At 48.0% G+C, this 27,054-nt stretch overlaps 1 protein-coding gene across 6 annotated transcripts in view; it reads left to right on the top strand.

Annotated features, from left to right (window-relative positions):
- The window catches only part of EMID1 (EMI domain containing 1), a 70,518-nt gene that overhangs the window by 36,333 nt on the left and 7,131 nt on the right, over positions 1 to 27,054 (top strand). For 3 of the 6 annotated variants that reach the window (XM_077920234.1, XM_028709405.2, XM_077920233.1), the window contains exons 7-14: positions 4,094 to 4,147; positions 4,866 to 4,973; positions 9,600 to 9,737; positions 13,079 to 13,159; positions 16,201 to 16,244; positions 16,699 to 16,761; positions 17,946 to 17,990; positions 19,455 to 19,499. In XM_077920234.1, the coding sequence (XP_077776360.1) occupies positions 4,094 to 4,147; positions 4,866 to 4,973; positions 9,600 to 9,737; positions 13,079 to 13,159; positions 16,201 to 16,244; positions 16,699 to 16,761; positions 17,946 to 17,990; positions 19,455 to 19,499 (578 nt within the window). Of the gene's footprint in view, positions 1 to 4,093; positions 4,148 to 4,865; positions 4,974 to 9,599; positions 9,738 to 13,078; positions 13,160 to 16,200; positions 16,245 to 16,698; positions 16,762 to 17,945; positions 17,991 to 19,454; positions 19,500 to 25,202; positions 25,288 to 27,054 lie in introns of all 6 variants that reach the window. The other 3 variants (XM_077920232.1, XM_077920236.1, XM_077920231.1) reach the window with 2 other exon arrangements.

Here is a 27,054-nt window from a genome sequence, read left to right as displayed (position 1 = left end):
CGCTGTCCCCTGGGCAAGCTTCGTTTTGCGAAGCAAGCCCATAGGGAAATTCGTCTTGCGAGGCAACTCAAAAACGAAAAAACCTTTCGTTTTGCGAGTTTTTCGTCTCGCGAGGCGTTCGTCTTGCGGGGTACCACTGTACAGTATCCCCCTGCTGGCCCAGGGTGAAAACTTCAGTACATAACAAAAGGGAGTGGGAAGAGAGAGAAGGAGGCAAAGGGGTGTGGCAGAAAAGAGGAGAGAAAAAGGAGGCTGCCCTTTTTGGCTCCAGCACTGCTAGGGGGATAAAGCACTTCAATAGCGCACACCGATATTTCTGGGGTGCACTTCCATCACTTCTGAAAATTACTTGACAGTCTGGAGGTGACCAAAATCTGGAGGCTACTTTGCCTCTGCAAAGACACCATGCATTGGCTTTAGCAAAGGGGCCCCATGTTGCCTTTTCAAGCACATGTTGTTTATTTTATTTATTGCATTCATATTCCACCTTTTCCTCCGGGGAGCTCAAAATGGTGTGCACAGTTCTGCCCCCTGTCCTCGCAATTAATCCCCACAACAACCCTGTGAGGCAGGTTGGGCTGAGAGGCAGGGGCTGACCCCCGAGGTCACCCTAGTGTGAACTTCATAGCCGAGTGGGGTTTTGAACCCTGGTCTCCTGGATTCTAGGCTGACACTCTAAACAATGCATTAGATTTTGATTTTGATTTTAAAGTAGGACAGCATGGGGGAAGCTGAGGTTCTTTGAAAGCAGAATTCTGCGTGGATTTTCCGTGGAATCGTAACTGACCTGAAGCAATTCTGTTTGGGCTGGTTGGCAAAACTGGCTGAAGTTTTCACAAACTGGGCTGCAGCATCCTCAGACTGGCCCTGCCTTCTCCAGGATTGAAGTAGGGACAATGGAGTTTTGCTTCTGATTATCAGCTCCAGCCTCTTCTCTTCCCTCTCCTCCTACCACCCGCCATCTCCTTCCTCCCAAGTCCGCTGCCAGCATTGCATCGAGGCTGGTGAGAAGCACACCAGGCGAGGGGGCCAAAATTGAAAGCAGCTGGCTGATGGGGACTGTCCCGGGGCCTGGCGAAGCTTCCTGGCTTTGGCTGGAGCTCTCTGCAGCTGGAAAGGTTTAGTGGTCCTTCCCTCGCTCTGACAGAACATGTGTTTCTGGTTTGGGCGAAGAGAGGGGAGGAGAAGACGGGAATAATTAATGATGGAATATTTCTCTCCCCTCTTTGCACAAGTTGCAAAAGGACAATGGGCAGAAAGGGTGGCGAGATGTTCTTTCCTGGCAGGGACGTGCAAGGGCTTCCCTCGTCGCTTGGTCATTCATTACACCCAACAGGAAAGGTGTGCTGAACCCTGAACATGATGCGCTGTGAGCAACTGCTGTTGTTCCTCGGTTGCGTTTCTGCTTTGCAGAGAATGTCCCACATTGACTTATGCAGGGTTTTCAGTGCCTCAGAGATGGGTCATTGGCCTGATTCAGCAGAGCTCTTCTTAGGGGACACTGGCGGCGCTGTGGTCTAAACCACTGAGCCTCTTGGGCTTGCTGATCGGAAGGTTGGCGGTTCGAATCCCCACAACGGGGTGAGCTCCCATTGCTCTGTCCCAGCTCCTGCCAACCTAGCAGTTCGAAAGCACGCCAGCACAAGTAGATAAATAGGTACTGCTGCGGCGGGAAGATAAACATGATGGGGGACCTCAGAGTCACTTCAAGATCATTGTGTGGCAAATGGGTCCTTGTTCTAGCGAAGTTGTAACTTGTGGCGTTGCAGCCCTAAGAGGTAAAAAAGGGTAAAGAACCCCAGGACGATGAAGTCCAGTCAAAGGCAACTATGGGGTTGCAGCGCTCATCTCGCTTTCAGGCCGAGGGAGCCGACGTTTGTCCACTGACAGCTTTCCGAGTCATGACTAAACCGCTTCTGGTGCAATGGAACACCGTGACAGAAGCCAGAGAGCATGGAAACTCTGTTTATCTTCCTGCCGCACCGGTATCTATTTATCTACTTGCAGTGGTGTGCTTTCGAACTGCTAGGTTGGCAGGAGCTGGGAAGGAGCAACGGGAGCTCACCCCATCGTGGGGATTCAAACCGCCAACTTTCCGATCGGCAAGCCCAAGAGGCTCAGTGGTTTAGATCACAGTCCCCCCCGCACCCCCTAAGAAGAGCTCTGCTAAATCAGGCCAATGACCCATCTAGTCCTGTTCTCACAGTGGCCAACCAGATGCCTGTAATGGGAAACCCTCGAGGAAGACCCAAGCACAAGAGCACTTTCCCCACCTGCAACTTCCAGCAACTGGTATTCAGAAGCATTACTCCCTCTGAACGTGGAGGCAGAGCATTGCTGTCATGGCTAGTACCCATTGACAGTCTCCATGAATTTGTCTAATCAAAGCCATTCACCTTGTGTGCCCATCATTGCCTCCTGTGGCAGTGAGTTCCCTAGTCCAACTATTTGCTGCGTGAAGAAGCTACTTCTTTTGCCTGTCCCAAATCTTCCAACCCCCAACATCCTTGGATGTCCCCGAGTTGCCGTGTTATGAGAGAGGGAGAGGAACTCCCCTCTATCGCTTTCCCCGGACTGTGCAGACTTTCATAAGCTCCTATCGTGTCCCCTCTTCCTCTGCTTTTCTTGAAACAAAAAACTCCCTAGGGACTGGATTGCCACCTGCATCTGAAAAGCCTCAAGACGGTTGAAATGCAGCTACAGGAATGGGGTTCTTTTGGGGAGCACAGACGTGGACGCTTTACGGGAATGATAACGACGAAATGGTTCATTATTCGGGGATGCAGCTGCTATATGAGAATCATAGAATTGTGGAGTTGGAAGGGACTCTTAAGGGTCAGATTAGTCCCAACCTCCTGCAATGCAGAAATCACAGCGATGCTCTTGGAGGCTCAAGCAAGCAAATTCATTCTCCATCTGCATGCCCCCCTCCTGAGTTCTTTTGCTTTCCAAACGGCATGCAACATTCTGTGGTTCCTATTATTATTATTACAGTGGTACCTCGAGTTAAGTACTTAATTCGTTCTGGAGGTCCATTCTTAACCTGAAACTGTTGTTAACCTGAAGCACCACTTTAGCTAATGGGGCCTTCTGCTGCCGCGCTGCAGGAGCATGATTTCTGTTCTCATCCTGAAGCAAAGTTCTTAACCTGAAGCATTATTTCTGGGTTAGCGGAGTCTGTAACCTGAGGTACCACTGCATTGTTATTATTTATTGAATTTATATACTGCCCTACACCCTAGGGGTGACTGAATCTCCCACTTCCTTCTTGGTGGTCCAGTCATACCCTCATAGGAGCACTGACTTCAAATTAGAAGGAGTCACCATTCAAAGGGTTGCTGTGTGCTGCATTTTCCAAAACTGCTGGATTGCAGAGGGTGGGACGGGGAAGAGAATGTTCCATGCCTTTGTGTGCAAATTGGGGTCTGGCTTAGTTTTTTCTCTCTGTCTCTGTGTGTCTTCTCTCTCTCTCTCTCTCTCTCTCTCTCTCTCTCTGTGTGTGTGTGTGTGTGTGTGTGTGTGTGTGTCTCTCCAGGCTTTTCATCCCAGCGGTCAGTTCTGCCCTTGATTTAATCCATGTCTAGGGTTTAAAGTCCTTGTGTCTCCTTGCAGCTGGTAGCAGGGTCACTTAAATACCACAGATGGAGTACAGAGAGAAAAGCAATCCTGATAACAATTTACTGAGCAGAGAGCAGTGTATGATCTAAGGAGAAAGGAACAGGGAGGTTTCTTCTTACTTACGTCAGGCCTTGTGCATAGCAGAAAGAGATTTGACCAAACATACAGAAGAAAACTTCCTCAGAACTACACGGCCAATCGGAGCACATGCTGCCTCAGTAAAGATCATGTCACTGTGCCTAGTTGCTAAGCAACACCTCCACCTGTCCCGCTCTTGGCCACTTGACTTTAACATGAGCAGAATTAACCCTTACATTACAAATTGAATGATCTCTGCTGCTGCACTTTCAACAGCAGCACTCCAAAGATCCTGAAAGAAGGAAGACCAGGGACACTGTGTTGGGTGTACATGTGTTACACTCTTAAGCCTTGCTTGTAGGAGCTCCAGGTAACGTCTTGCCCCCTCTGTATTCAGCAGGTTCTCCAGGCCCCAGAGAGAGGCTGAGGACCACCATACCTGGACGGGATGGTATGTAATCAAGCAACTTACAATATTTTAAGGGAAAAAGAAAACGTACATATACATTAAAAGCAGCATTAAAAATAAATTATGAAAGACTCTTCTGTTTTTCAAAAAGCAAACAAACTATATCGAAACATCCCACCCATGCAGAAAGGCCATAGGTGGCTAAAAAAAGAATGTTTTTGCCTGGGACCAAAAGATATGTAACTAGTGTCAGGTGAGTCTCCCTGGGGAGAGTGTTGCACAAGTTGGGGAACCACTTCTGGAAAAGGCCATTTTCATTTTGAGGAGGCGCCGCGTGAAGAAGGGTCTTGGATGACGATTGATAAAAGGGACTGTGAATTTCTGTGTGAAATGTTCATTTTACATTCATCTTTTCTTTTCCTGCTGTAATTCGACGTCTTCAAGCATTTCCCTTTACTTTTGCTTTCTCAAGGACCGAAATTCTCGCTGCAACACACCATTCGCCGTGAATCTCAGTCTCAACACATCCCTTTTTAGCTATGGCCGCTCCAATATATCTGGAGCACACAACTTCCCAGCTGGCAACTGTAGTTTCTCCCCCCCACAGAGCTACAATTCCCAGCACCCTTAAACTGTTTGTTAACTACAGTTCCCAGGCTTCTTTGGAGGAAGCTGTGTGCTTTCAGTGTATGTTGTGATCTTGTGAATGCGCATCTTCCTCGACTGTTACCGCCTTCCCTTTCCAAACCTTTTGTTTCAGGGAGGCTGGCCTCGCAGGGACCCCCAGGCCCCGTGGGTCCCAAAGGAGACATTGGCATCCGTGGCCCGTCAGGCGTACCTGGCGTCAAAGGCCCTGCTGGACCACAAGGTAAGCCGCTGCTGCTCTACAGGTGCAACTCTGCCTTCTCCTTGCATGGTTCAGTCCTCTGCATTTCCAGCTAAAAACAAATTACCGTATTTTTCGCTCTATAAGACTCACTTTTTCCCTCCTAAAAAGTAAGGGGGGATGTGTGTGCGTCTTATGGAGCGAATGCAGGCTGCACAGCTATCCCAGAAGCCAGAACAGCAAGAAGGATTGTTGCTTTCACTGTGCAGCGATCCCTCTTGTTGTTCTGGCTACTGAGATTCAGAATATTTTTTTTCTTGTTTTCCTCCTCCAAAAACTAGGTGCGTCTTATGGTCTGGTGCGTCTTATAGAGCGAAAAATACGATAGTTTGATGTTTCGGACTACAAATCCCATCAGACCCAGTTCAGGGGTGGGGAACCTTTAGCCCTCCAGATGTTGCTGAACTACATCATCCCCTCTGGCCATTGGCCCTGCTTTCTGGGGTTGATGGGAGATGTAGGTCAACAACATCTCAGCAACATCTGGAAGGCCAAAGCTTCCCCACACCTGACAGGCCAAAACACCTGGAGGGTTTAAGGGGTATTGCTTGGGTTAGTTCTGGGGGTGCATCCTCTAGATTAGCTTCATGCATTTTATTGTTAGACCTTATTATGCATTGGCAATGATTTGTTTAATCGTATTCTTGATCCCTGTGAGATGTTCTCATCAGCCCATCCATTTATCTGGCTGTTTAAACTTCCTTTAGATCATGCAGTTGTTAGGGAATAATGAAAGAAAGCTTTCTGATGTTGTTGCAAGTTGCTTTGAGCTTGCCTTGCCTTGCAAAGAAACGGCAAGACTAGGCCAGGGGCTCCCAATTAGCTAAGTACCGTACTTTTTGCTCTATAAGACTCACTTTTTCTCTCTTAAAAAGTAAGGGGAAATGTGTGTGCGTCTTATGGAGCGAATGCAGGCTGCACAGCTATCACAGAAGCCAGAACAGCAAGAGGGATTGCTGCTTTCACTGCGCAGCGATCCCTCTTGTTGTTCTGGCTACTGAGATTCAGAATATTTTTTTTCTTGTTTTCCTCCTCCAAAAACTAGGTGCGTCTTATGGTCTGGTGCGTCTTATAGAGCGAAAAAATGTGGTACTTTTGAAAATGTTAATATCTCGCCATTAGTTTTTGTTATGTAAATGGTGGCACACAAACTCTGGGGTCCACGAAAAACCAATAATATATTACTACGTTTATATACTGAATTCTTCCTCCAAGGAGCTCAACATGGCCTACACGATTCTCCCCCTCCTCATCTAATCCTCACAACATCCCTGCAAAGTAGGCAACAGTGACTGGCCCAGGGTCACACCCCAAGGTGAGCTTCATGTGGCTGAGTGGGGTTTTGAACCCTGGTCTCTCCCATGTTGTACTCTCATGCTCTACCCACTACACCACACTGTCTCTCATTCCAGTGACTTGGTGGTGTGCGCCATGGGTTCCTCTGCAGGACGAATGTTTGTTCTCTCTCCTGGTCTAAAACCTCTTTTTTGGGGGGGGGGGGACACGAGAGTGAAGCGTGTCTCCGATGTTAAATAGGGGAGGGGATGGTTTGGAAGTTTGCCTCCATGATCAGAAATCTGAGGAAAACACAGTCGTTGTAGGGTATCGTGAAGTCTCTCATAGTGGGTTTTTTTGTGGGGGGGATTTGCTGGGGTGGAAGCACCCTCCCCGGGCAAGCAAGGCTGGGGATCTGAGCTCACGTGGAGCTGTGGTCGTACTTGGCCGTCTCTCTGGGTCTGCTTAATGTTTATTGGGTTTGGAAAGCGTCCCAGAGAAAGTTGCCTCTGGCAGTTTGGAGTTAAAACATTAACCAGCCAGCCCAACCCCACACAGACCCCATTCACCACCCTCTTTCCCCCACTCCACTCCTAGGCCTAGCTTTCCTCTCTTGTAAATCCCACTTCTTTGTTCTGGACCTCCCTGAGCTAATTTTTTTTTAGGGGGGGGAGCAGGGAGTGAGTGGGAAGGGGTTGCCTTTGCCAAATCCAGTCTCCCCCTTCGCTTCCTCCGCTCCCGTCTCTGCACGCTCCCGGTCTTCAGCTGCAAGCTGCTCAGAGCCAAAAACCTGCCTCTGAACTCCTTAGCGATGGGATGGGGAAGCCTGTGACACCCCAGATATTGTCAAACTCCAGCTCCCATCGTCCGACCTTTTGGACGTGCTTGCTGGGGCTGAGGAGAATTGGAGTTTCATCTGAAGGGCCACAGGTTCCCCATTTGCGCCTTATAACAAGAAGATCACCTCCAATCAGGAGAAGGAGTGGTTGTCACCTTTTTTCAGACGCCAGCTATTTAGTTCCCATGGCAACATATTGTCCAAGGTTACATGGCAAACAGCAGTTCTCAATAAAGCTGGCTAGGGCCTATTGACTTAGCGAAAGGAATTGGGTTGACTATTTATTTATTTATTTATTTATTTACTTTATTTAGAATTCAACAATAACAAAGGAAAAAACCACAGTAATTGCTACATCAGTTGGCTAAGCAGTTGGCTCCTTACCTCTCTCGCCCTGACCTAGCCACTGTGATCCACGTGACGGTCACCTCCAGACTGGATTATTGTAACTCGCTCTACGTGGGGCTGCCCTTGAGACTCTGACCCAGAAACTCCAGCGGGTGCAGAATGCCGCGGCGAGACTCATTATGGGGTCTTCGCTGCGAGATCATATTCATCCGGTACTATACCAGCTGCACTGGCTCCCGGTGGAGTACAGGATCAGGTTTAAGGTGCTGGTTTTAACCTTTAAAGCCCTATACGGCCTAGGACCCTCGTACCTACGGGACCGCCTCTCCTGGTATGTCCCACAGAGAAATTTACGGTCTGCAAATAAAAACATCCTGAAGATCCCAGGCCACATAGAGGTTAGGCTGGCCTCAACTAGAGCCAGGGCTTTCTCGGCTGCAGCTCCAATCTGGTGGAACGCTCTGTCACAAGAGACTAGGGCCCTGCGGGACCTGACATCTTTCCGCAGGGCCTGCAAGACAGAGCTGTTCCACCAGGCCTTTGATCAGGGCGCAGCCTGACTCCCTCCTTTGGCAATCTTCACAGAACTCTAGCCCAATGGTTGCCAATAATTTGATTTGAATTAATTTTATAATGAAATGATTTTAGAGCTTCGGCTGGGGAGGGTGGGATATAAATAAAAATTTATTATTATTATTTATTATCAATTCATTACAATTAACCAATTTTAACAATATATAAATAATAATAGAAAAATTACACAACATCACTTTTAACTTACTGAAGTTTACATATTACACTTTGATATCATTATCTCTTTCTTAACAAATCAAAAAGAAAAAGACCAAGAAAGGAGGCACAAAAAAGAAAAGCAAAGAGGAAGAAGAAGGGGGGGGAGGGGGTAAAGGAAAAAAGAAAAACAAAACAAAACAAAACAAACAAACACATTTGACTTCCGATTAGACTCATTGCATTATTATTTCTACTATTTTTTCACACACAGTTCCAGATTATTGCATTTCTTTCTTTGTTTTCATCAGATATCAAAAAACATTATATTTGTTGTTTTACAAGGATCATTCTATTTCTGCCAGGAGGTATTTGTTACTGGGTTGCCAGTTTTAGCAGCCATCCTCTTCTGCAGATCCCAGTCTTACAGCTACAGAATCCCACAGTTGCAGGAGATGCCCAGAGGACATCCATGCCAACCCCAATCCTCATTAACAACATAACGACGACGTGGAGTTTGCCACATGAAGCAGAGCCTTCTCAGTGGTGGCGCCCTGGTTAAGGCATTTCCTCTTTATTGAAACCGGACTGTCTGCCCACGTTCTTTTCATTCAAAATTTCCCACAGGCCTTTGCAACATTATACGTAATTTGTGTTGGTATCATTTACTGCTGACCTGTCTGTGATTTTACTTGGGAGTTGGTTGCAGTGCTAGTCCTAATCAGAATAAGCCCATTGAAGTTAATGGATACCACTAACTTAGGTTCGTGCACGCATTTCAACCCTTTGTTTTGGGGCATCAAAAGAAAGGGCATCATATGGGAAATGTCACAATAATTTATCATCATCATAATTGATAACGATAGATGTGGTGATAAGTTAAATCAAGCAGGCCGAATTGTGCCCAGTTGCTGATTCAGAAGTAGCAACACAAGAGGCGAAACTTGTTTTCATTTTTAAATGAAAGCTGAGGTTTTCCAGAAGCTGGATTTGGTGCTGCCCTCATGGTCGTACACAGTTCTGACAACCACGCAAATCCCAGCTTGTACAGCTCACATTCTGCTGTTCCTCATGCTCAGCATGAGAGCCAGTGTGGCATAATAGTGTCGGACTCGAATCTGTGAGAGATCAGGGTTCGAATCCCCGCTCTCCTCTGAAACTCACTGGGTGGTGTGATCTGGGACCGCCCACCGTCTCTCAGCCTGACCTACCTCACAGGGTTGTTGTGAGGACGAAATGGGAAGAATGGGGAACATTGACAGAAAAAAGTAGCGTATAGATGTGATAAATAACTAAAAAGGTGGCACCCTGAGCTTTTGCCCACAGGTGCTGGAAGAAACCCACCTTTCCTGGCTCAGCTCTCGTTGTTCACCGTTGTGTTGTTTTCTTTTGTTTTCCCCTCCCACCATTTCATCCAGGGCCCCCGGGGCCTCCTGGTCCCCCCGGGCGGGACGGCGCAAGAGGTTTCCCCGGAGAGAAGGGCCTTCCAGGACCTCCTGGACCACCAGGTCCACCAGCCCCTGTGGGACCAAAGATATCGCCCATTCCAGATCAAAGTGAGTAACCTCCCAGGCAAGGGAAGTGTCTTGGCCACAGGGGCAGGGAACCTCAGGCCTGTGAGCTGGATACGGCCCTCCCGGCCTCACTATCTGGCCCTTGGAACTCTCCTCAGGCCACGCCCCCTTGGCCTCACCCTCTCTGAGTGCTTTGCCCTGAGTGGAATGTGTCCTTGAACTCGGATCTTGCTGCCCTAGATGGAGGACTAAGAGGGCTGTGGCAGTGTAGAAGCTTGCCTACTGTACAAAGGTTAAATTACCGTATTTTTCGCACCATAGGACACACTTTTTCCCTCCTAAAAAGCAAGGGAAAATGTGTGTGCGTCCTATGGAGCGAATGCAGGCTTTCGCTGAAGCCTGGAGAGCGAGAGGGGTCGGTGAACACCGACCCCTCTCGCTCTCCAGGCTTCAGGAAGCTCTGTGCAACCCTCGAGAGACCGGCGCCACTTCGCGCCCGCCTCCCGATGGCTGCCCAGAGCTGCCTGCAGTCCCGGGGTGAGCGCAGCTCTGCGCAGCCATCCGGAGCTGGGCGTGAAGTCTTGCCCGCCTCCCGATAGCTGCCCAGAGCTGCCTGCATTCCGAAGTCTGGGGAGACCAGCGCTACTTACCGCTGGCCTCCCTAGGCTTGAGGATAGCAGGCTGTTCTCGGGGCTGGGATTGGGGGAAGCTCGGGCTTCCCCCGCGCCAGCCCCGCACCTGGGGGGGAAATAATTTTTTTTTCTTTATTTCCCCCCCCAAAAAACTAGTTGCGTCCTATGGGGCGGTGTGCCCTATGGTGTGAAAAATACGGTATTCCAATTTCAACTAAAGCGTGGTGGGCTGCCCTAAAACATTGGCTCAGGATTTCAGTGTTTGATCTAGGGAAGGGTTTGTACCAACACCTGACCAATGAGGAATTTGTCAGCAAATGGCAGAAAACCATGGCTAAAAAAGCCACCTCTATTGGTCTGTCACCCCCCCCCCGCAACTGTATTACCTGGGTTATGAAGGCGCCCTAAAGACGTTAAAGCAAAGATTATGGGAAAATGCACACAGTGACTTGCGATCTCGATCACACACAGTCTGTAGTCCGCTGGCAGTAGGAGTACAATATGGGCATGTCTTTAAGTTAAAATCTTACATTAAAAACCTGACAGTACCAAATTATTGAAGGCTTTTCACCAAAGCCAGACTAAACGTCTTTCCTTCTGCAGTGTTGGATGGCAGGTTGAGAGGAGTTCCCTACCAGGACAGACTTTGCTTGTGTGCTCAAGACATCAATTCCATAAAACATATTTTGTTGCACTGTGCAAAATATGAGCAAGCCAGGGCTGAACTGATATTACCCTTGCTGGTACCTTTCCCAGGCAAATCAGAGGCTCACTATGTCAGGTTCCTATTGGAAGACCGGACAAACACTAGAACATTAGCAGTGGCAAAGTTTTTATCGGTGGTTGCAAGAACTAATGATCCCTATATTCTGAACAAAATGCATGTTTAACCTGGAGGTAGGCTGTATGAATTGTGTATTGCTTTGTAACGATTTGTTGGGTCTCTGGACCGTAATAAAGGTTGATGATGATGTAAATTATTTACATTTGTTGCCCCGCCCAATTTTTCCTCTGGCCCCGCCCACCACTGGCGTGTGGCCCTTGAGAGGTTGCCCGGAAGGGAATGTGGCCTTTGAGCTGAGAAAGGTCCCCTGCATTAGCTGCTCATTTCCTGGTCTGTTTTTGTGAGGTGAAAGATGCTTAAATCTCTTGGTCCAGGATGGTTTTGCCCATTCGCTCTCCCCTTGATCTGTCTACTGCAGTCTCCTGTTCGAACTGCTGTTTTCTTTTAAGGCAGCCTTGGCCAAACTGGCGCCGTCCTGATGTTTGGGACTATATCTCCCATCAGCCCCAGCTAAATCTTTGTTTAGAAAATGCCTTTGGGGCTCTTCGGTTCCAAGAAATATCTCCGCAAAAAATGCAAATACGGATAAAAGATGGAGGATTTGGGATCCCAGACTTAGAATTGTATCACTAAGCATATTTACTGTCAGGTACACAATTCTGGAGACCCATAACTGAAAACAATGGTCCAAATTGGGCTACTTTGGACCTTTAGAAAGATGGGCAGCACTTGGGTTTTTAATACATTCATGCTCAAGATGCTATTGAAACAATAACATCAGTTCGAACAATGTGGCACCACACATCCAAAAAATATAAATTCGACCTTTTCTCCCATGACAAAATGACTTTGTGGGGAAACCCATCTTTAAAAATCAGGAAAGAAATGGTCGTATGGAAGAGGTGGATGAATTTTGGTATACAGTGGTACCTTGGTATGAGAACAGCTTAGTTTAGGAACAACTTGGATTAAGAACGCTGCAAACCCGGAAGTAGGTGTGTTTTGGTTTGTGAACTTTGCCTTGGAATAAGAACATGTTCCGCTTCCTGTTGAGTGTGTTCCATTTGTAAATTGAGTCCCCCGCTGCTATGGGAAAGCACGCCTCGGTTTAAGAACGCTTTGGTTTAAGAAAAGACTTCCGGAACGGATTAAGTTCGTAAACCAAGGTACCACTGTATTAACGTTAGACCAGCTGATAAACTAAGAGGATGGATTTTATACATATTCCGTCTTAAGAGCCAAATATAGATTACCTACAAATGCTCAGTGGCAATATCTCCAGGTAAAACACTTGCTAACCACCATCTATGGACCAGCAGCTTTTACAGCCTCAGAAACCCCCAGAGATATTGAAGCAGTTGATTAGTTCTTACGCAACAACAACAAAAAACAGCCATCAACAAATACAAATCTTTTTTACTAGCTAACCAATTTGATATACAGGTACTAAGGGAGGATTGGAATAAAGAATTAAGAGATCACATCTGGAGGGTGCCAGTTTACCAAGGCTGTTTCATGGGGGATGGTTTGACTGCCTATTATAAAGGTGGATGTTTTATATTTTGAGGAATTTTAAAACTGTGCGAACTGCTCAGAGGCTATTTTGACATTAACCAGTACAGTGGATGCTCAGGTTGCGAACGTGATCCGTGCAGGAGGCACGTTCGCAACCTGCAGTGTTCGCAACCCGCAGCACCATGTCTGCGCATGCGCAGGTCGTGATTTAGTGCTTCTGCTCATGCGCAAAGCGCGAGTTAGTGCTTCTGCGCCTGTGCGAGCGCCGAAACCCAGAAGTAACCCGTTTCAGTACTTCCAGGCTTGGCACAGTGCGCAACCCAAAAACACGCAACCTGAAGCGTCTGTAACCCGAGGTATAACTGTATAGAAATCAATACTTTGAATAACCAGCCTGGTTTCCAAAGGAGAGACACCCATTCCCTGATCTTTCTCTGCTTGTGTGATTTCAGGGGACCCACTTCTGTCAAACACCTTCATTGAAACGGGGGTCACTGGGCCAGCTGGGCCTCCTGGCCTTCCGGGACCAATGGGTAAGTCTCTTTTTGGCCCTGTATCTTCACCCAGGGATGGGGGAATGATGGGTAGCAGCTCTATGGGGTTTCAGGCGGCATTGTCTGGAAATTCCTTTGGGGATTGAACCTGGGACTTTATTTTAATTTTTTTAATAATTTTTAAATTAGATTTTACATTCCCCCCCAGTCATATTACAACATATCAACTTGTCAAATAGAAACAATACATTCCCCAAAGTTCCCCCTCCGTGCTGGCTTTCCTCAACTTCCTTTTCTGGCTTTGAACATATTGGCTTCGCCTGCTTGCTATATTATATCACATCTAAATTTTCTATATTAATTGTTATTCTCTCTTATCATTTTAACATCACCTTTCTAGTTTTTTTGTACCTATTTTTGTTGCTTCTAAGTGTTTACTCAAACCCTGCTAGTGAATCTGTTTCTTTACATTGTTTCTGTAGATACAACATAAATGGTTCCCAATCTTTTAAAAAATCTCTATTGTCTTTATCTCTGAGTCTTTCTGTTAGTTTCGCCATTTCAGCATATTCCATCAATTTTTGAAGCCATTCTTTTTGTTGGTATTTCTTCGCTTTTCCATCTTTGGGCTAGTAATATCCTAGCCGCCGCCGTAGCATACATAAAGAGTTTATTCTTTTCTCTTGGCAGTTCTTGACCTGTAATGCCTAATAGAAAAGCTTCAGGTTTTTAAATAAAAGTTAGTTTGAACATTTTTGAACCTGGGACTTTAGATGCTCTGAGCTCTGGCCCTTCCTACAGAAACAGCAAAATGTGAAACTTCCTCAGGCAGACAAACAGGTAGACCATTGTTCCATCTAACGTATTTTTCGCTCCATAGGACGCACCTTGTTTTAGAGGGGGAGAACAACAACAAAAAATCTCCTCCTCTCTGCTTAGCGCCCCTTCAGCAAAGCGGCAGGAGAAACGGAGCCCCTTCCATTTCTCCTCCCGCTTGGCTGAAGTGGCGCTGCGCAGCTCTCCTTCTCTGCTGAAGCCGGGAGAGTCTTGCTCTCCCGGCTTCAGTGAAAGGAACCCGAAGCCTGCGGACCGCAGCGGGAATTCGCACTGTGCTCCTTGGCTTCAGGCGGCTATCCCTGAAGCCTGGAGAGCGAGAGGGGTCGGTGCACACCGCCTCCTCTCGCTCTCCAAGCTTCAGCGAAAGCAACGCGAAGCCTCCGGAGCGCGGAGGGAGCACTCCCTCTGCGCTTCGGAGGCTTTGCATTGCTATCGCTGAAGCCAAGGAGCCTGCATTCGCTCCATAGGACGCACACACATTTCCCCTTAATTTTTTGAGGGGAAAAGGTGCGTCCTATAGAGCAAAAAATATGGTAACTCAATATTGTCCACACGGACCGGCAGCAGCTCTCCAGGGTTTCAGGCAGAGGGCATTCCCATCTGTACCTGGGGAGATGCCATCAGGGACTGAATCTAGGAGCTTCTGCCTGCAAGGCGGATACATGTCCTACCTCCATGTTCAGCCCTTCTCCAAAGGGAGTCTAGGAAGAGACAGGAGAACCACAGGAGATATTCCAGATGGTGTCGCCATGCAGATACCTGTCAAAAGCCGGGTCAGCGAATTGTGGCCATTCCACCCTAAACGCTTGAAGTGCCCCTCCCCGTAGTATCTGACTGCTGAAATGAAATTTGTGGCTTGCCGACAATCCAGAGACCATGTGAGCGGCGTGGACTCGATCTGCCCTCTGAATGTTTTGGACTTCCACTGAGCCGCAGCCGGTCTTTGCAGACCTGCCATTCCCAACCAGCACAACGGCTTTCTCGTGCTTTTTTCAGCCTTTTCTGTGAGTGTCCTGGTAGGAAACAATGCAACCTGTTGCCATCCATGGCTGATGGTTCACTCGACTTTAGGAAGGATTTGATAGCTGGCGTTCTATTGGCCTCTGGTGGCAGGTTTGATTATTGCACTTTCCCTTCCAGGAAAGTTGTTGGAAGTTTTCTGACCGTGGTAGGAATTGTTTTCCGCCGCCTAGACTAGAGCACGAGTCTGCTAGGCCCAGCTGGGAAAGGGAGTCGCACAGTATTGTTGTAAACAAAAATTGCCCTTTTCCCTTATGGGGTATCCAAGAGCCCATATAGAGTCCTTACATAGGTTCCCTATTGGTAGGAGAAAATAACAGAGGCCAACCAGAGACTAATGAGAAGCAATGCAGCTAGTAAGCTTGATCTTTATTGATCTGTTGCAACAGGGTGCTCCCCTCACCCGCAGGAGAAAGGAGGAACCCAGAAAAATGGCATGCAAGGCCTTATAAAGACTTTTGAAATTGCCACCCTGTAGATCAAGACTGGACCTAATGGTCAGGGGCCCCTTTACCTTTAGATCAAGACCACCCCCAGAAACATCATACATACATCACAGAAGGGGTGTAACCTAACCTAAGACCACCCCTCAGACCTACATCACAGAAAAGGCGGTCTAAACCTAAGGCGGTCTAAATTTGAATGTTGTTTTTCTCCTGTCGTTGTTTATCTCCTGTCTGGCAGGTTACTTGATTGGATTTCCTGGGGAGCCTGGCTAGTCTTTTGTAATGATAAATACTTAGTTCCTGGGCCAGGTCACAGGCTCACACCCTATTCATATCTTAAATGTGCCCTTAAGACAGGATTTGTGAGGAAAGAGACAATGGGGAGGTTTCCCACTTTGACCTTGCAGAGAAAACATTTGCTCAGTTTAGGAATCAAAATGGCTTCAGGTCGGTCTTCCTGTGCTGATCTATGTACGTGCGGCTATGAACATTACCATATATCTAAGACCTCAAAATTCCTATCACAGTATTAAGTAGGAGTTGCAACAGATCAGGGCCAAATCCTGCCCCCTGGGGGTGGGAAGCAACAGCCACAACAAAATTCAGGGTGGGGTGGGAAGGTTGTAGTTACAGCTGCAGCCTTGTGGGTGCTGCTGGTTGGCCAATTTGGAAAAGGAGGTTGGGGGGGGGCTTTTGCCCCTCCCTCCAGCTCCTCCCTTCTCAAAGCAGCAAAAACTAGTTGCCGACCAGGGGTGTGAAACCTCTTTCTCCCTGTAGGTCCTCCAGGGCCAGCTGGAACCCCAGGTCAGCCGGGACGTGATGTAAGTACCCCTAATCTCTGACGGGAGGAGGCAAGGGTTTCTGGGAGGGGCAGCACTTTGGCTGCGGAAACAGCCCAATTGCATTTTGAGCTGATGATTTGAATAGGAGGTGGTGTTTTTCCAGGGCCTGGAACCGCCCAGTATTTTGGGACTAAACTGTAGGTAACACTTAGCTGCCACCGTATTTGGGGTGGGGAGAGATCCCTTGCAACCGACTTGGAATAATTTTTATTAAAGATTTTCTTGAATTGCAAAAGAACGGTCCCTTGCAACTGAGATCCATTGTTATATTATCATTATTATTATTATTATTATTATTATTATTATTATTATTATTAATTGTATCTTATGCAAGTTGTGTTATGTTGCTGTTTATTTGTACATTGCCTTTCATTCAAACAGGCTTATTATTGTTGTTGTTGTTGTTTAAAGCTGCGACGGTTCTTTCTTTCAGGGCAGCCCCGGAACCCCAGGCGCCGACGGGGCAGCTGGTACCCCTGGAGAGAGAGGAGAAAGAGTGAGTACCGCCCTCCAGCATCACGTGCTCTCAGGCTTACATCCAAGTTTCATAGCATCAGAGAATTGTGTGGTTGGATACATGCAGGAATCACAGCTAAGAATCAGCTTCCAGCTTGGTCGATCTCCTTAAACTGCGGTGTCCTTAACTCGACCAACCAAACTGGTTTGACTTGCAGCCGCCAGCAAGGAATTCCTCTCCACAAGATATACAGTCATACCTTGGGTTGAAGTAGCTTCGGGATGAATATTTTCAGGTTGTGTTCTGCAGCGACCCGGAAGTAATGGAGCGCGTTACTTCTGGGTTTCGCCGCTCGCGCATGCACAGGCATTCAAAATGACAACACGTGCATGCGCAGAAGCGACGAATCGCAACCAGCGCATGTGCGGACGCAGGTTGCGTTCGCTTCAGGATGCGAATGGGGCTCCAGAACGGATCCTGTTTGCATCCAGAGGTACCACTGTAGAGCTGTTATTACCCCTGCTGACGTCTGCACATCAAGCAGCTTTCGAAAGCGTATCTACAGTGGCTGGCTGGAAGATGGCAACCCTCCATCTGCCAGAACAGGAAACTCAATGGAGCACTCAGAGCTCTTAAAGCACTGTGGGGCTGGAGGAACTACCCCTGTGGGATTTCACCCTGAGCCAGAGCCATATAAAGAAGCAGGCGCCTCGCTCCAGGTCAGGATCAGACATGGGGGTGGGCTCTCGTGTTCGTATACTTGCCCGGAGGACCTGGGTTCAAATCCTGCCTGCTTGCTTTAGCACTGTGGGGAACCTTTGGCCCTCTCTGTGTTGCTGATCTACTACTCCTTCCAGCCCCAGCAAGGGGTTGATGGAATTTAGCAAATTCTGGAAGGCCAGAGGTTCTCTGCACTTGCTTCAAGCAGAGAGGGCCTTCTCGGTGGTGGCGCCTGCCCTGTGGAACGCCCTCCCCTCAGATTTCAAGGAAATAAACAACTATATGACTTTCAGAAGAGATCTGAAGGCAGCCCTGTTTAGGGAAGTTTTAAATATTTGATGTTTTAATCTGTTGGGAGCCACCCAGAGTGGCTGGGGAAACCCAGCCGGATGGGCATGGTGTAAAGTAATTATTATTATTATTGGCAGAGGACTCTCAACTCTACAGTTCTATGATTCTGTGACTCAGGTTTTCTTTTTTCTACTCCTTCGTCTCTCTTGTAGGGACCGCAAGGATATCCTGGCCGCCAAGGTCTCGATGGAGAACGCGTAAGTGTGGCAGAGTGGAGGAGGAGAGAATACCCTGCTAGGGTGGGTGCAAGAAATTTGGGTGGCTAGTGGCAAACTCCAGCAACCAGGGAAGTTCTGCACATTCTGAGAAATGTCTCTTATACTACATGAGAAATTCCTCGGTCACCGTTCTCCATGGGACTTTCATTCATTTGCTTGTTCATTCATTGATTTGTTTGAAGCAGGGCTGGGGGACCTGAGTTCCTCCGGAGAGTTGTTGGACTCCATCTCCCATCAGCCCCAGCCAGCAAGGCCAACGGTCAGGGGTGATGGGAGTTGAGTCCAGTGACATGTGACGCCTACGCAGGTTCACCATCCTCGATTCAAAAGCATTTATACCCAGCTCTTCAGTTCCCAGGCTGGCGTACAAATAATAATTAAAAAAAGCACAGTTCTAATAATCCTTTATACTTCTCCCAAACTTTAAAAATCGCTTTCCTTATAATATGATTTCGAAAACTTTGATGTACTCTTGCCTTTTCATACCACAAATATGCATGCCAGCCAAATCTGTTGTCATATCCTTCCAAATCTAATAGATCTGTATTTTTTAGTTTTATCCATTCCTGGATCCAACAAATACAGGAGGCTTCAAAATATAATTTCAAGTCTGGCAGGGAGAGGCCTCCTCTAGGTACTGGATTCTTAACATTACACAGTTATTATAATGGCTTGTCTCCATGCCCAAGACAGCATCCATAATCTGCCTTTCCCAGTGGGCCAAGCCTACCCCTTCCCCTCCCTGCACCACCCTAACCCTTGGAAAGAAAAAAGCTTTGGTTTTCCCTGACACCCGTATGAAGCTTTTTATTGTATTACATACGTCTTACATCATAGGTCACTAATACGGGTTCTGTGAGCTCATAAGCCTCTATGGAGCCCTTCCCATTCTCACTGAAATTTTGTTTTTTGCCTGAGGTTGCAAATTCTTTATGCTGGGTTGGTTACTAATTTCCAAACGCTTCCAGCTTATGGAAACCTTTCTCCATCTCTAATCATGACAATGAGATATTGCGATTCTCAAATGCTCCCAGATTTATCTTAATAAATCCATCTTACTAGGTTCCCCATGTGCTTTTCCAAAATGTTGCATGTAAGATTCTTCCTGCTGTTACGGTACATGGCTCTTGAATTTGGTACTTCGGCGTTATATGCTGTTTTACATAATTCAGCAAGGGGGCAAGTGCAGTATCTGGAGCATCTATCTGCCTTGCATGCAGAAGGCTCAATTCCCAGCAGCTCCAGGTAGGTCTGGCAATGTCCCCATGTGATTGCTGCTGCCAGTCAGTGCAGGCAGTACTGTGCTAGATGTAAGGCAGCTTCCTAGGTTCCAACAACAGCAGAAGAGGGTCTAATGCAATTTCCTATTTGAAGATTTCTTTTGCAATAACCACAGACCCCCCAAACCTTTGTTTTCTCATGCCTTTTCTCCTTCCGCTTCAGGGTGAGCCGGGGCCCAAAGGTGAACCAGGCGAGAAAGGCACCTGGGTAAGCTGGTGGGGTGGGGTGGGGGTGGGGACCCTCCTTTTCTCTCCTCTTCCCCCACCCCAGACACTCACTATCTCAACCAAGGGACACTGAGTCTTGGGAACCAGCTGGACCTGCAAAAATCTGCCCTGATGCCCAGCTCTCTGCCCCCATTGTGCCCTCATCAACAGAATCCCATTTCCACTACTCAGACGTGAGCCAAGCTGGCAGGCTTCTAGGGGTGTGCAAGAGATATAAGGGGTACTGAAATGAAGGCGCTTTCCTATTGAGACCTCCCAGGGTATGCAAAACAGCCAAGAGCCTCGCGGCGCCTTGAAAGCAGCTTCCCCATCAGCACCCACTGATTTTGGACCGCAATTCCCATCAGCCTCAGCCAGCACATCCTTTTTCCCATCAACCCCAGCAACACGAGACTGAGGCTGATGGGAGTTGAAGTCCAGAACCATCTGCAGGGAGGCCACATTGGGGAACGAAGGCTACCCTAAAGGTTTATTGTGTGACACGAGCCATCGTGAGCCAAAATCTGCTCCACCAGACATTTTATTTCTCAGAGATCTGTGTATTCTGCATGAACAGACCATTTTTGTTGTTGTTCCCCAAAATAATCAAAGTTCTTTGCCAAGAAAAACCACATGATGATCTATATGGACTGTGTAAATCTTTTGTGTCCACATTTTTGTGGGCTTTTAAGCCTATTTCCACAGCCTTAAGGACTAGAAACTTGGTTTTTTGTTTTAAAAAAGAAAGCTTCCCATCTTGGAGATGCGGAATTCTTCCTTTGCATGGTACAGTGGGAGCAATAAGCACAGCTTTCTTGCCGCTGGCCAACGCAATCTGAAACCAGGACCGGACGTGTGAGGCTGCCTTTCTCCTCCCATAGGCAAGAGAACGGGAATACTCTGGCACGATCCCAACTACGATTGCCAACTCTTCAACCCACTGCTGCAGCTCCGCCTTTTAGGAGCAGCTTGGTGTGCAGATGTTGGCAACCGATTGTGGCTCCATACTGCGAAAAGTGTTGTGGGCTGATTTCTGCAGATCGGAGTTTTCTTGAAAGAACAGAGTGGTTGGGTCCATATTTTCTTCTTCCTCATTTCTAGCCATTCGGCAACCCTAATCCCTGTCTCCCCGCCCTGCAAAAGTCTCCAGGAGCTTTTTTGCATTGTGTTCTGTTTCATTGCTGCCCCTTGAAATAACATCTGCTCCAATCATCAAAACGCTCAGATCATCACCCATCCCATCCATTTAAAGCAGTATCATATCACTATTAACAGTCCTGGCTTGCCCACAAAGAATCTTGTGAGCTGTAGTTTGTTACGGGTGCTGAGGGTTTTTTAGGACCACCCCCACCCCCAAAATCCCCATTCCCAAAGCTACAATTGCCAGAATGGCTAAACAATCACAGAGTTGTAGAGTTGGAAGACCCCCAAAGGTTCGCTAGTCCTACCTTCTGCAGTGCAGGAAGCAAACCTAAAATAAACCCTTGTTCCCAGACAGTTCTGGGAATTGTAGCTCTGTGAGGGAGAATAGAGGGTCTCCTCTTAACTCTCTGCATTTTAAAGGCGAACCTACCTTGATTTGCATTTTTCAAACCAAGACATGAAAACTTTCACATATCCAAATTTTGCAATGCAAAGTTTTCTTCCTGGAGAGTGAGCCCAAATGAATGCTAAGGAACTGGGGGGTGGAGGGGGGGATTGGTTTGGTTTGGTTTGCATATATCTGGGGTAAGTGCCCAGAAAAATGCATATATTTGTGGAGGAAAGCATACAAAAAAACCCCTAAGTATTACTACTGTTATTCAATTTGCCATGCCAAAATAGTCTTCTGAGAAATACGTCAGGGAGAATTGCATGTAAAACTCTGCGTGCGTAAGGAAAAAAAGGAGTGCAAAACTCTGCGTGTTAGGTGAAAACGAGTCTCAGATTGCTGTGGACTTAAAAATTAAATTGCAGAATGACAGGGAAAGTGAACTTCAGTTTGAGGAAACACGAAATGGAGGGAATTTGCCCATTCCTCATGAAAGTAGCCGGGCTCCGATCTGGGATTGTATTGCGAGCTCAGCCAGGCCAGAAGCAAAGGCCATAAAACGAAGCACGGAGAACAGTTGTGGAGGCACCTTGGGCCCTATGGATGTTGTTGCTGGACTACAAATCCCATCAGCCTCGGCAAACGTGGCTAACGGCCAGGGATGATGAAGATGATGGGAGTTGTAGTTTAGCAACATCTGGAAGGCTCAAAGATCCCCACTCCTGACTTGGAATATGGCTCAAATTCTAGAGATGGGGGGAAATATCCGGGGATCTTTGAGGACTCTCTGCCTGCCTGTCTCTTTCCGTGGCCGCCACCCCCACTGAACCCCCCTCACCCCACTCTGCCCAGGGGCTTGGTGTGCCAGAACTCCTGTGTTCCGTCTGTTCCTCTGAGGCACGGAATTGGGACCCTTTTCTGCTCTAGGGGACCACATACTAGTGGTGGGCGTGGCCAGAGGCGGGGCAACACATGTAAATTCCACCTTTGTACAATAGGCCAGTTTCTCCCCTGTCCCCCTCCCCCTCCATCCTGGCAAGCCAGAGACCTGGTCAGATTTCAAGGGTACATTTTCCCACCCTTGCTCTGGGAGGAGGGCAGATCTTAGCCCTCTGCTCTGTTTGTTGTTACGTATGGTGCAAAAGTGGGGGCAGAGTTCGCTTTGCATTACCTCTGCCACTGGCCGGGGCTAATGGAAATTGTAGTCCAAAAGATCTGGAGGGCACCAGTTTGGGGAAGTCTGAGTTAAAGAGATGCCCTCCTTTTAACGGGGAAGACTTGGGAAGGGCTGTAGCTCACTGGTAGAGCATCTGGTTCAGTCTCTACCGGTGGATGGGAAAGACCGCCTGTCTAAAAAAAACAACCCCAAAGAGTTGCAGCTTCCCAACCCCCCGACTTCATGGACCCCTTTCATGAGCTTAGAAAGTCGTCACCGACACCCAACCCAAGTTCTTAGGAACGTGAATGAGATAAAGTCAAGAAAAATCGATCCGTAACGAACATTTATTAATCCCCATCGCTAGGATAAGGACTATTGTTGCATTGCGGAATCATCTTATTAGAAGCAAAGGTTCCTCACTGGCACTCTGTACATGCTCGTGCCCTTGATTTCTGAGACTCCTAATTCCCACTACAGTCATACCTTGCTTTTCGAACAGCTTAGTTCTCGAACGTTTTGGATTCCGAACGTCACAACCGTGGAAGTGACTGTTCCAGTCTGCAAACTATTTTTTGAAGCAGAACGTCCAACAGGGCTTCTGATTGGCTGCAGGAGCTTCCTGCAGCCAATCAGAAGCCGCAATTTGGTTTCCGAACGTTCTGAAAGTCGAACGACTTTCGGAACAGATTATGTTTGATTTCCAAGGTACGACTGTACCCCCTCTGAGAGAACCCCCTCTGCAGACAGCGCTGAGTGAGATGGACGGATGCTCTGACTCGCCGGCAAGCAGCTTCCACCGTGCCTTTGCTTGTAAATGGAAAGATGTTCCTGCTTTTAGGTTCAGCTGTCTCGCTCGCCCCAACCTGGGACGTTGCTTTCCTAGCTCTCCCTGGGATAGTTTCCCCTCCTTCCAGGTGGAAGTGAGAAGGACTGTTCTCCCCTCGCCCCATACATTTAAATCAGTGTCATTCCCTTTCACACAGTCGCGGCTTCCCCCAAAGGATTCTGGGAGCTGTAGTTAGTTAAGGATGCTGAGACCCCTCTCCCCCCCCCAGAACTGCAGTTCTCAGAGTGATTTAACAGTCATTGAAGAACTCTGGGGACTGAGCGGAAATAGGGGGTCTCGCTTTTGCTTAGCCGCCATAACAAACTACAGCTCCCAAAAGGCTTTGCGGGAAGCCCTGACTGTTCCGAGTGGCATCAAAGCACTTTAAAAGGGATGGTGGGAATGTGGCCTCAGGGATATAGCTCTGGGAATCTGGTTACTGCATCTGTCTCCCTCTCCACCTCCATGCCACCCTCGAGGTCGCTGCATTTGGGATCGCCCCCTGCTACTAACCTCCCGTGCATGTGCTTCTGCTGTTCTCGTGCCCACACACCTGACTTCCTGAGCAAGGACGCAAAGCTCACGTCTTCTCCACACCAAGCCCAGGCGGCCGTATCTGGGGTTCTGTGCCATTGTGGTTATTCCGTTTATTTTCTTTGCTTTGGTTTGGCATCCTTCCTGCGGGAGCTTCTGGTTGGACCCAGCAGCCTGCTTCTCTATAACCCAGCTTTCTACATTTGCAAAAGCAGCACAGAAGGTCTCCTGTGGCTTTATCTATTTTGCATTTAAAGCCCACCTTTCTTCTCCAAGGAGCTACAGGGTCCTCCCCCTCCTCGTTCAACAACAACCCTGCGAGGTAGGTTAGGCTGAGAAGGAGGGACTGGCCTGAGGTGAGCTTCACTGGTTTGATCTCTCTCAGGTCCTAGTCCGACACTAACCACTGCGCAGCACTGCCTGTCAGTGGGTTAACCCCTCCGCTTGCTGGAGCTTCTGGATCTGCTGGGGAGTCCACCAGTGCTGCTTCCCGGGGGTTACATCTCCCCAAGGCATTTGCCGGCCTGCAACGATGAAGGTGGCACCCAAGAGCCACTGATGCCAAGACAGCATCCTCTGCTGCACCTGAGGGCAGCTGGCTAGCTTAGCGGGCAGAGGGTGGGCACCTGGAGTGAGGGCAGGGAATAATAATAATAATAATAATAATAATAATAATAATAATAATAATAATATATTATTATTTATACCCCGCCCATCTGGCTGGGTCCCCCCAGCCACTCTGGGCAGCTTCCAAAAAAATATTAAAATACTGTAATACATCAAACATTAAAAGCTTCCCTAAACAGGGCTGCCTTCAAATGTCTTCTAAAAGTCTGGTAGGTGTTGTTCTCTTTGACATCTGGTGGGAGGGCCTTCCACAGGGAGGGCGCCACTACCGAGAAGGCCCTCTGCCTGGTTCCCTGTAACTTGGCTTCTCGCAGTGTGGGAACCGCTAGAAGGCCCTCGGTGCTGGACCTCAGTGTCCGGGTAGAACGATGGGGGTGGAGACGCTCCATCAGATATACTGGACCGAGGCCGTTTAGGACTTTAAAGGTCAGCACCAACACTTTGAATTGTGCTCGGAAACGTACTGGGAGCCAATGTAGGTCTTTCAAGAATATTGGGTGCCATCACAGCCCTGGCTCAGGAAGATTTCTGATAGTGTAATGCAGGGGTGAGAAAACTTTCTCCAGCCTGAAAACCACATTCCCTTTGGGGGGGGGGGAATGCTTGGGGTGGGCAGGTCACAGGCAAAAGGAGCAATAAGGCAGCTGGTCCAGCGTGCGAGGTGAAGCTGCCCCAGTTTTAGGACGAAACACACTTTCCCTCTGATCCTATCTTTCTCTCCCTGCGAGCTGCGCCAGCTGAATGATACTGTTTGCTCAAACTCCTTAAAGGACTGCACATGCATGATAGATACTTGATAGGTGCTCTGTTTGCATTTGTGCCCCTTGGGTGGGTGGGTGGATGTGTTGTTGTCATTTCTGATGGCTGAAACAAATGCGGACGGGAGGGAGGGTTAGGCATGCCAAGCCTCAGCTCACCCCCCCCAAACCTCCCTCTCCTTTTTGCACGTATTTGTGCGCATGCACACACACACACCCCTGCACGTGCGTCCCCTTCACGGCCGTGTCTGTCTCTCTTTCATCCGCAGGGGGAGGGTTTGCACCAGCTGCGAGAGGCTTTGAAGATTTTAGCTGAGAGGGTTTTAATCTTGGAAACAATGATTGGGCTGCATGGTGAGTAGAGACAGACAGGAGGACAAAATTCTCCCCGCGCCCCCCCCCCAGACCAGGAGGGGTCAGGAAAAAGGGGCCCACCATGGGGGAGGCCCCGCCCAGGTCTGTATGGTGATCTGCTTAGGGCGGTTTGCCCTGTTCTTCAAGCCTTTTGCAAAATCCAGGGGTTCAGTTGCGCCCTTGGCTGGATACTGGACTGACTCTCTGGGTCCTGTGGGGAGCAGGCCTGGCACAATGCGTTGAGGGCGGTTCAGCCATGGCACAGTCTCCATGGCAATGTCCATGGTGACATCAGGAAGTGGTTGCACAGGGTCTGCTGGCAGAAGCAGATTCCCCCCCCACCCCCACCCCAATTTTTGTTGTTTTTGTTGGCATTTGTCTGTCTCAAGAGACAATGGAGTGCACCTTCAGAGGTGAACCCAAACTTCTGCGTTAGCAGGACCTAAGTGACCTCCCCAGGGCGCAAGCCTGGGCAGTGCGTATGGAGGTCCTAGGCTGCCCAAATGACAAGACCCCCCTCTTGGCCTCGCTGATGTGGTCAAAGGAAAACAGAGCAAGACGTTTGGCACCACCTTGGCTGCAGCAGTTGCCGGGAGGAGGCATGCAAGGCACCCTCCAGCCGTCTTAGGGACTCCATTCTGGATTTGTGTAGGGTTTACTCCATAACCTTTTCTTCTCCCAAAGATATCCCCCAAGGCAGCGGAGGTTTAGGACCAGAGTTATCCTTCTCCTAAATGGGATACCTTCCCAGATGGACAAAACTCATCTCCCTCTCACTTGCCTCTACAGCACATATAGAAACTGTCTTCTGCACCGTTGAGTTATGGATTTCTAAACCAACTGTACTTCAAAACATTACAGTGGTACCTTGGTTCTCAAACTTAATCCGTTCCAAAACCAAAGTGTTCCAAAAACAAGGCAGCTTTCTCATAGAAAGTAATGCAAAACAGATTAATCTGTTCCAGACTTTTAAACACAACCCCTAAAACAGCAATTTAAAAAATACAAAGCCCCCCCAGCAATTTAACATGAATTTTACTATCTAATGAGACCATAAAATGAAAAAATAAAAATTTAAAAATAAATCCATAAAATGAAAGCAATAATCAATGTACTGTACTATAAAATAAATAAGTATTGCAGATGATAAAAAAATTAAAAAATATATATTATTACCTGCATTGATGATAGTCATTGTTTGGATGGGGGGCTTTTATCCATTTCCACAGTCACACAATCAATCAATCAATCAGTAGCTGAACTGGGTTCCACGTAGTCACAAAAACAAATTAACCAAAAAAGACTCAAAAACAAAAATGCAAAATAAATAGCAAAAACAAAAGCGCCAAACTTAATCCATTCCGGAAGTCCGCTTGGCTTCCGAAATGTTCGAAAACCAAGGTGCAGCTTCTGATTGGTGCAGGTGCCCCAGAAACAATAGACAACAGTCGCATCGGACATTCAGCTTCCGAAAAACATTTGAAAACTGGAACACTTACTTCTAGGTTTTCGTTTGAGAACCAAGGCATTTGAGTACCAAGGAGCCACTATACTACTTTTTGCTTTGACAAAAAGTAGTATAGTAGTAAAGGACCCCTGGACAGTAAAGGACCCCTGGACAGTTAAGTCCAGTCAAAGGCGGCTATGGGGTTATGGCGCTCATCTCACTTTCAGGCTGAGGGAGCCGGCGTTTGTCCGCAGACAGCTTTCCTGGTCATGTGGCCAGCAGGACTAAATCGCTTCTGGTGCAACGGAACACAGTGACAG

Source organism: Podarcis muralis, chromosome 16 (genome assembly GCF_964188315.1).
Source record: "Podarcis muralis chromosome 16, rPodMur119.hap1.1, whole genome shotgun sequence".
Taxonomy (NCBI): domain Eukaryota; kingdom Metazoa; phylum Chordata; class Lepidosauria; order Squamata; family Lacertidae; genus Podarcis; species Podarcis muralis.
This window is presented reverse-complemented; position numbering and strand designations above follow the sequence as displayed.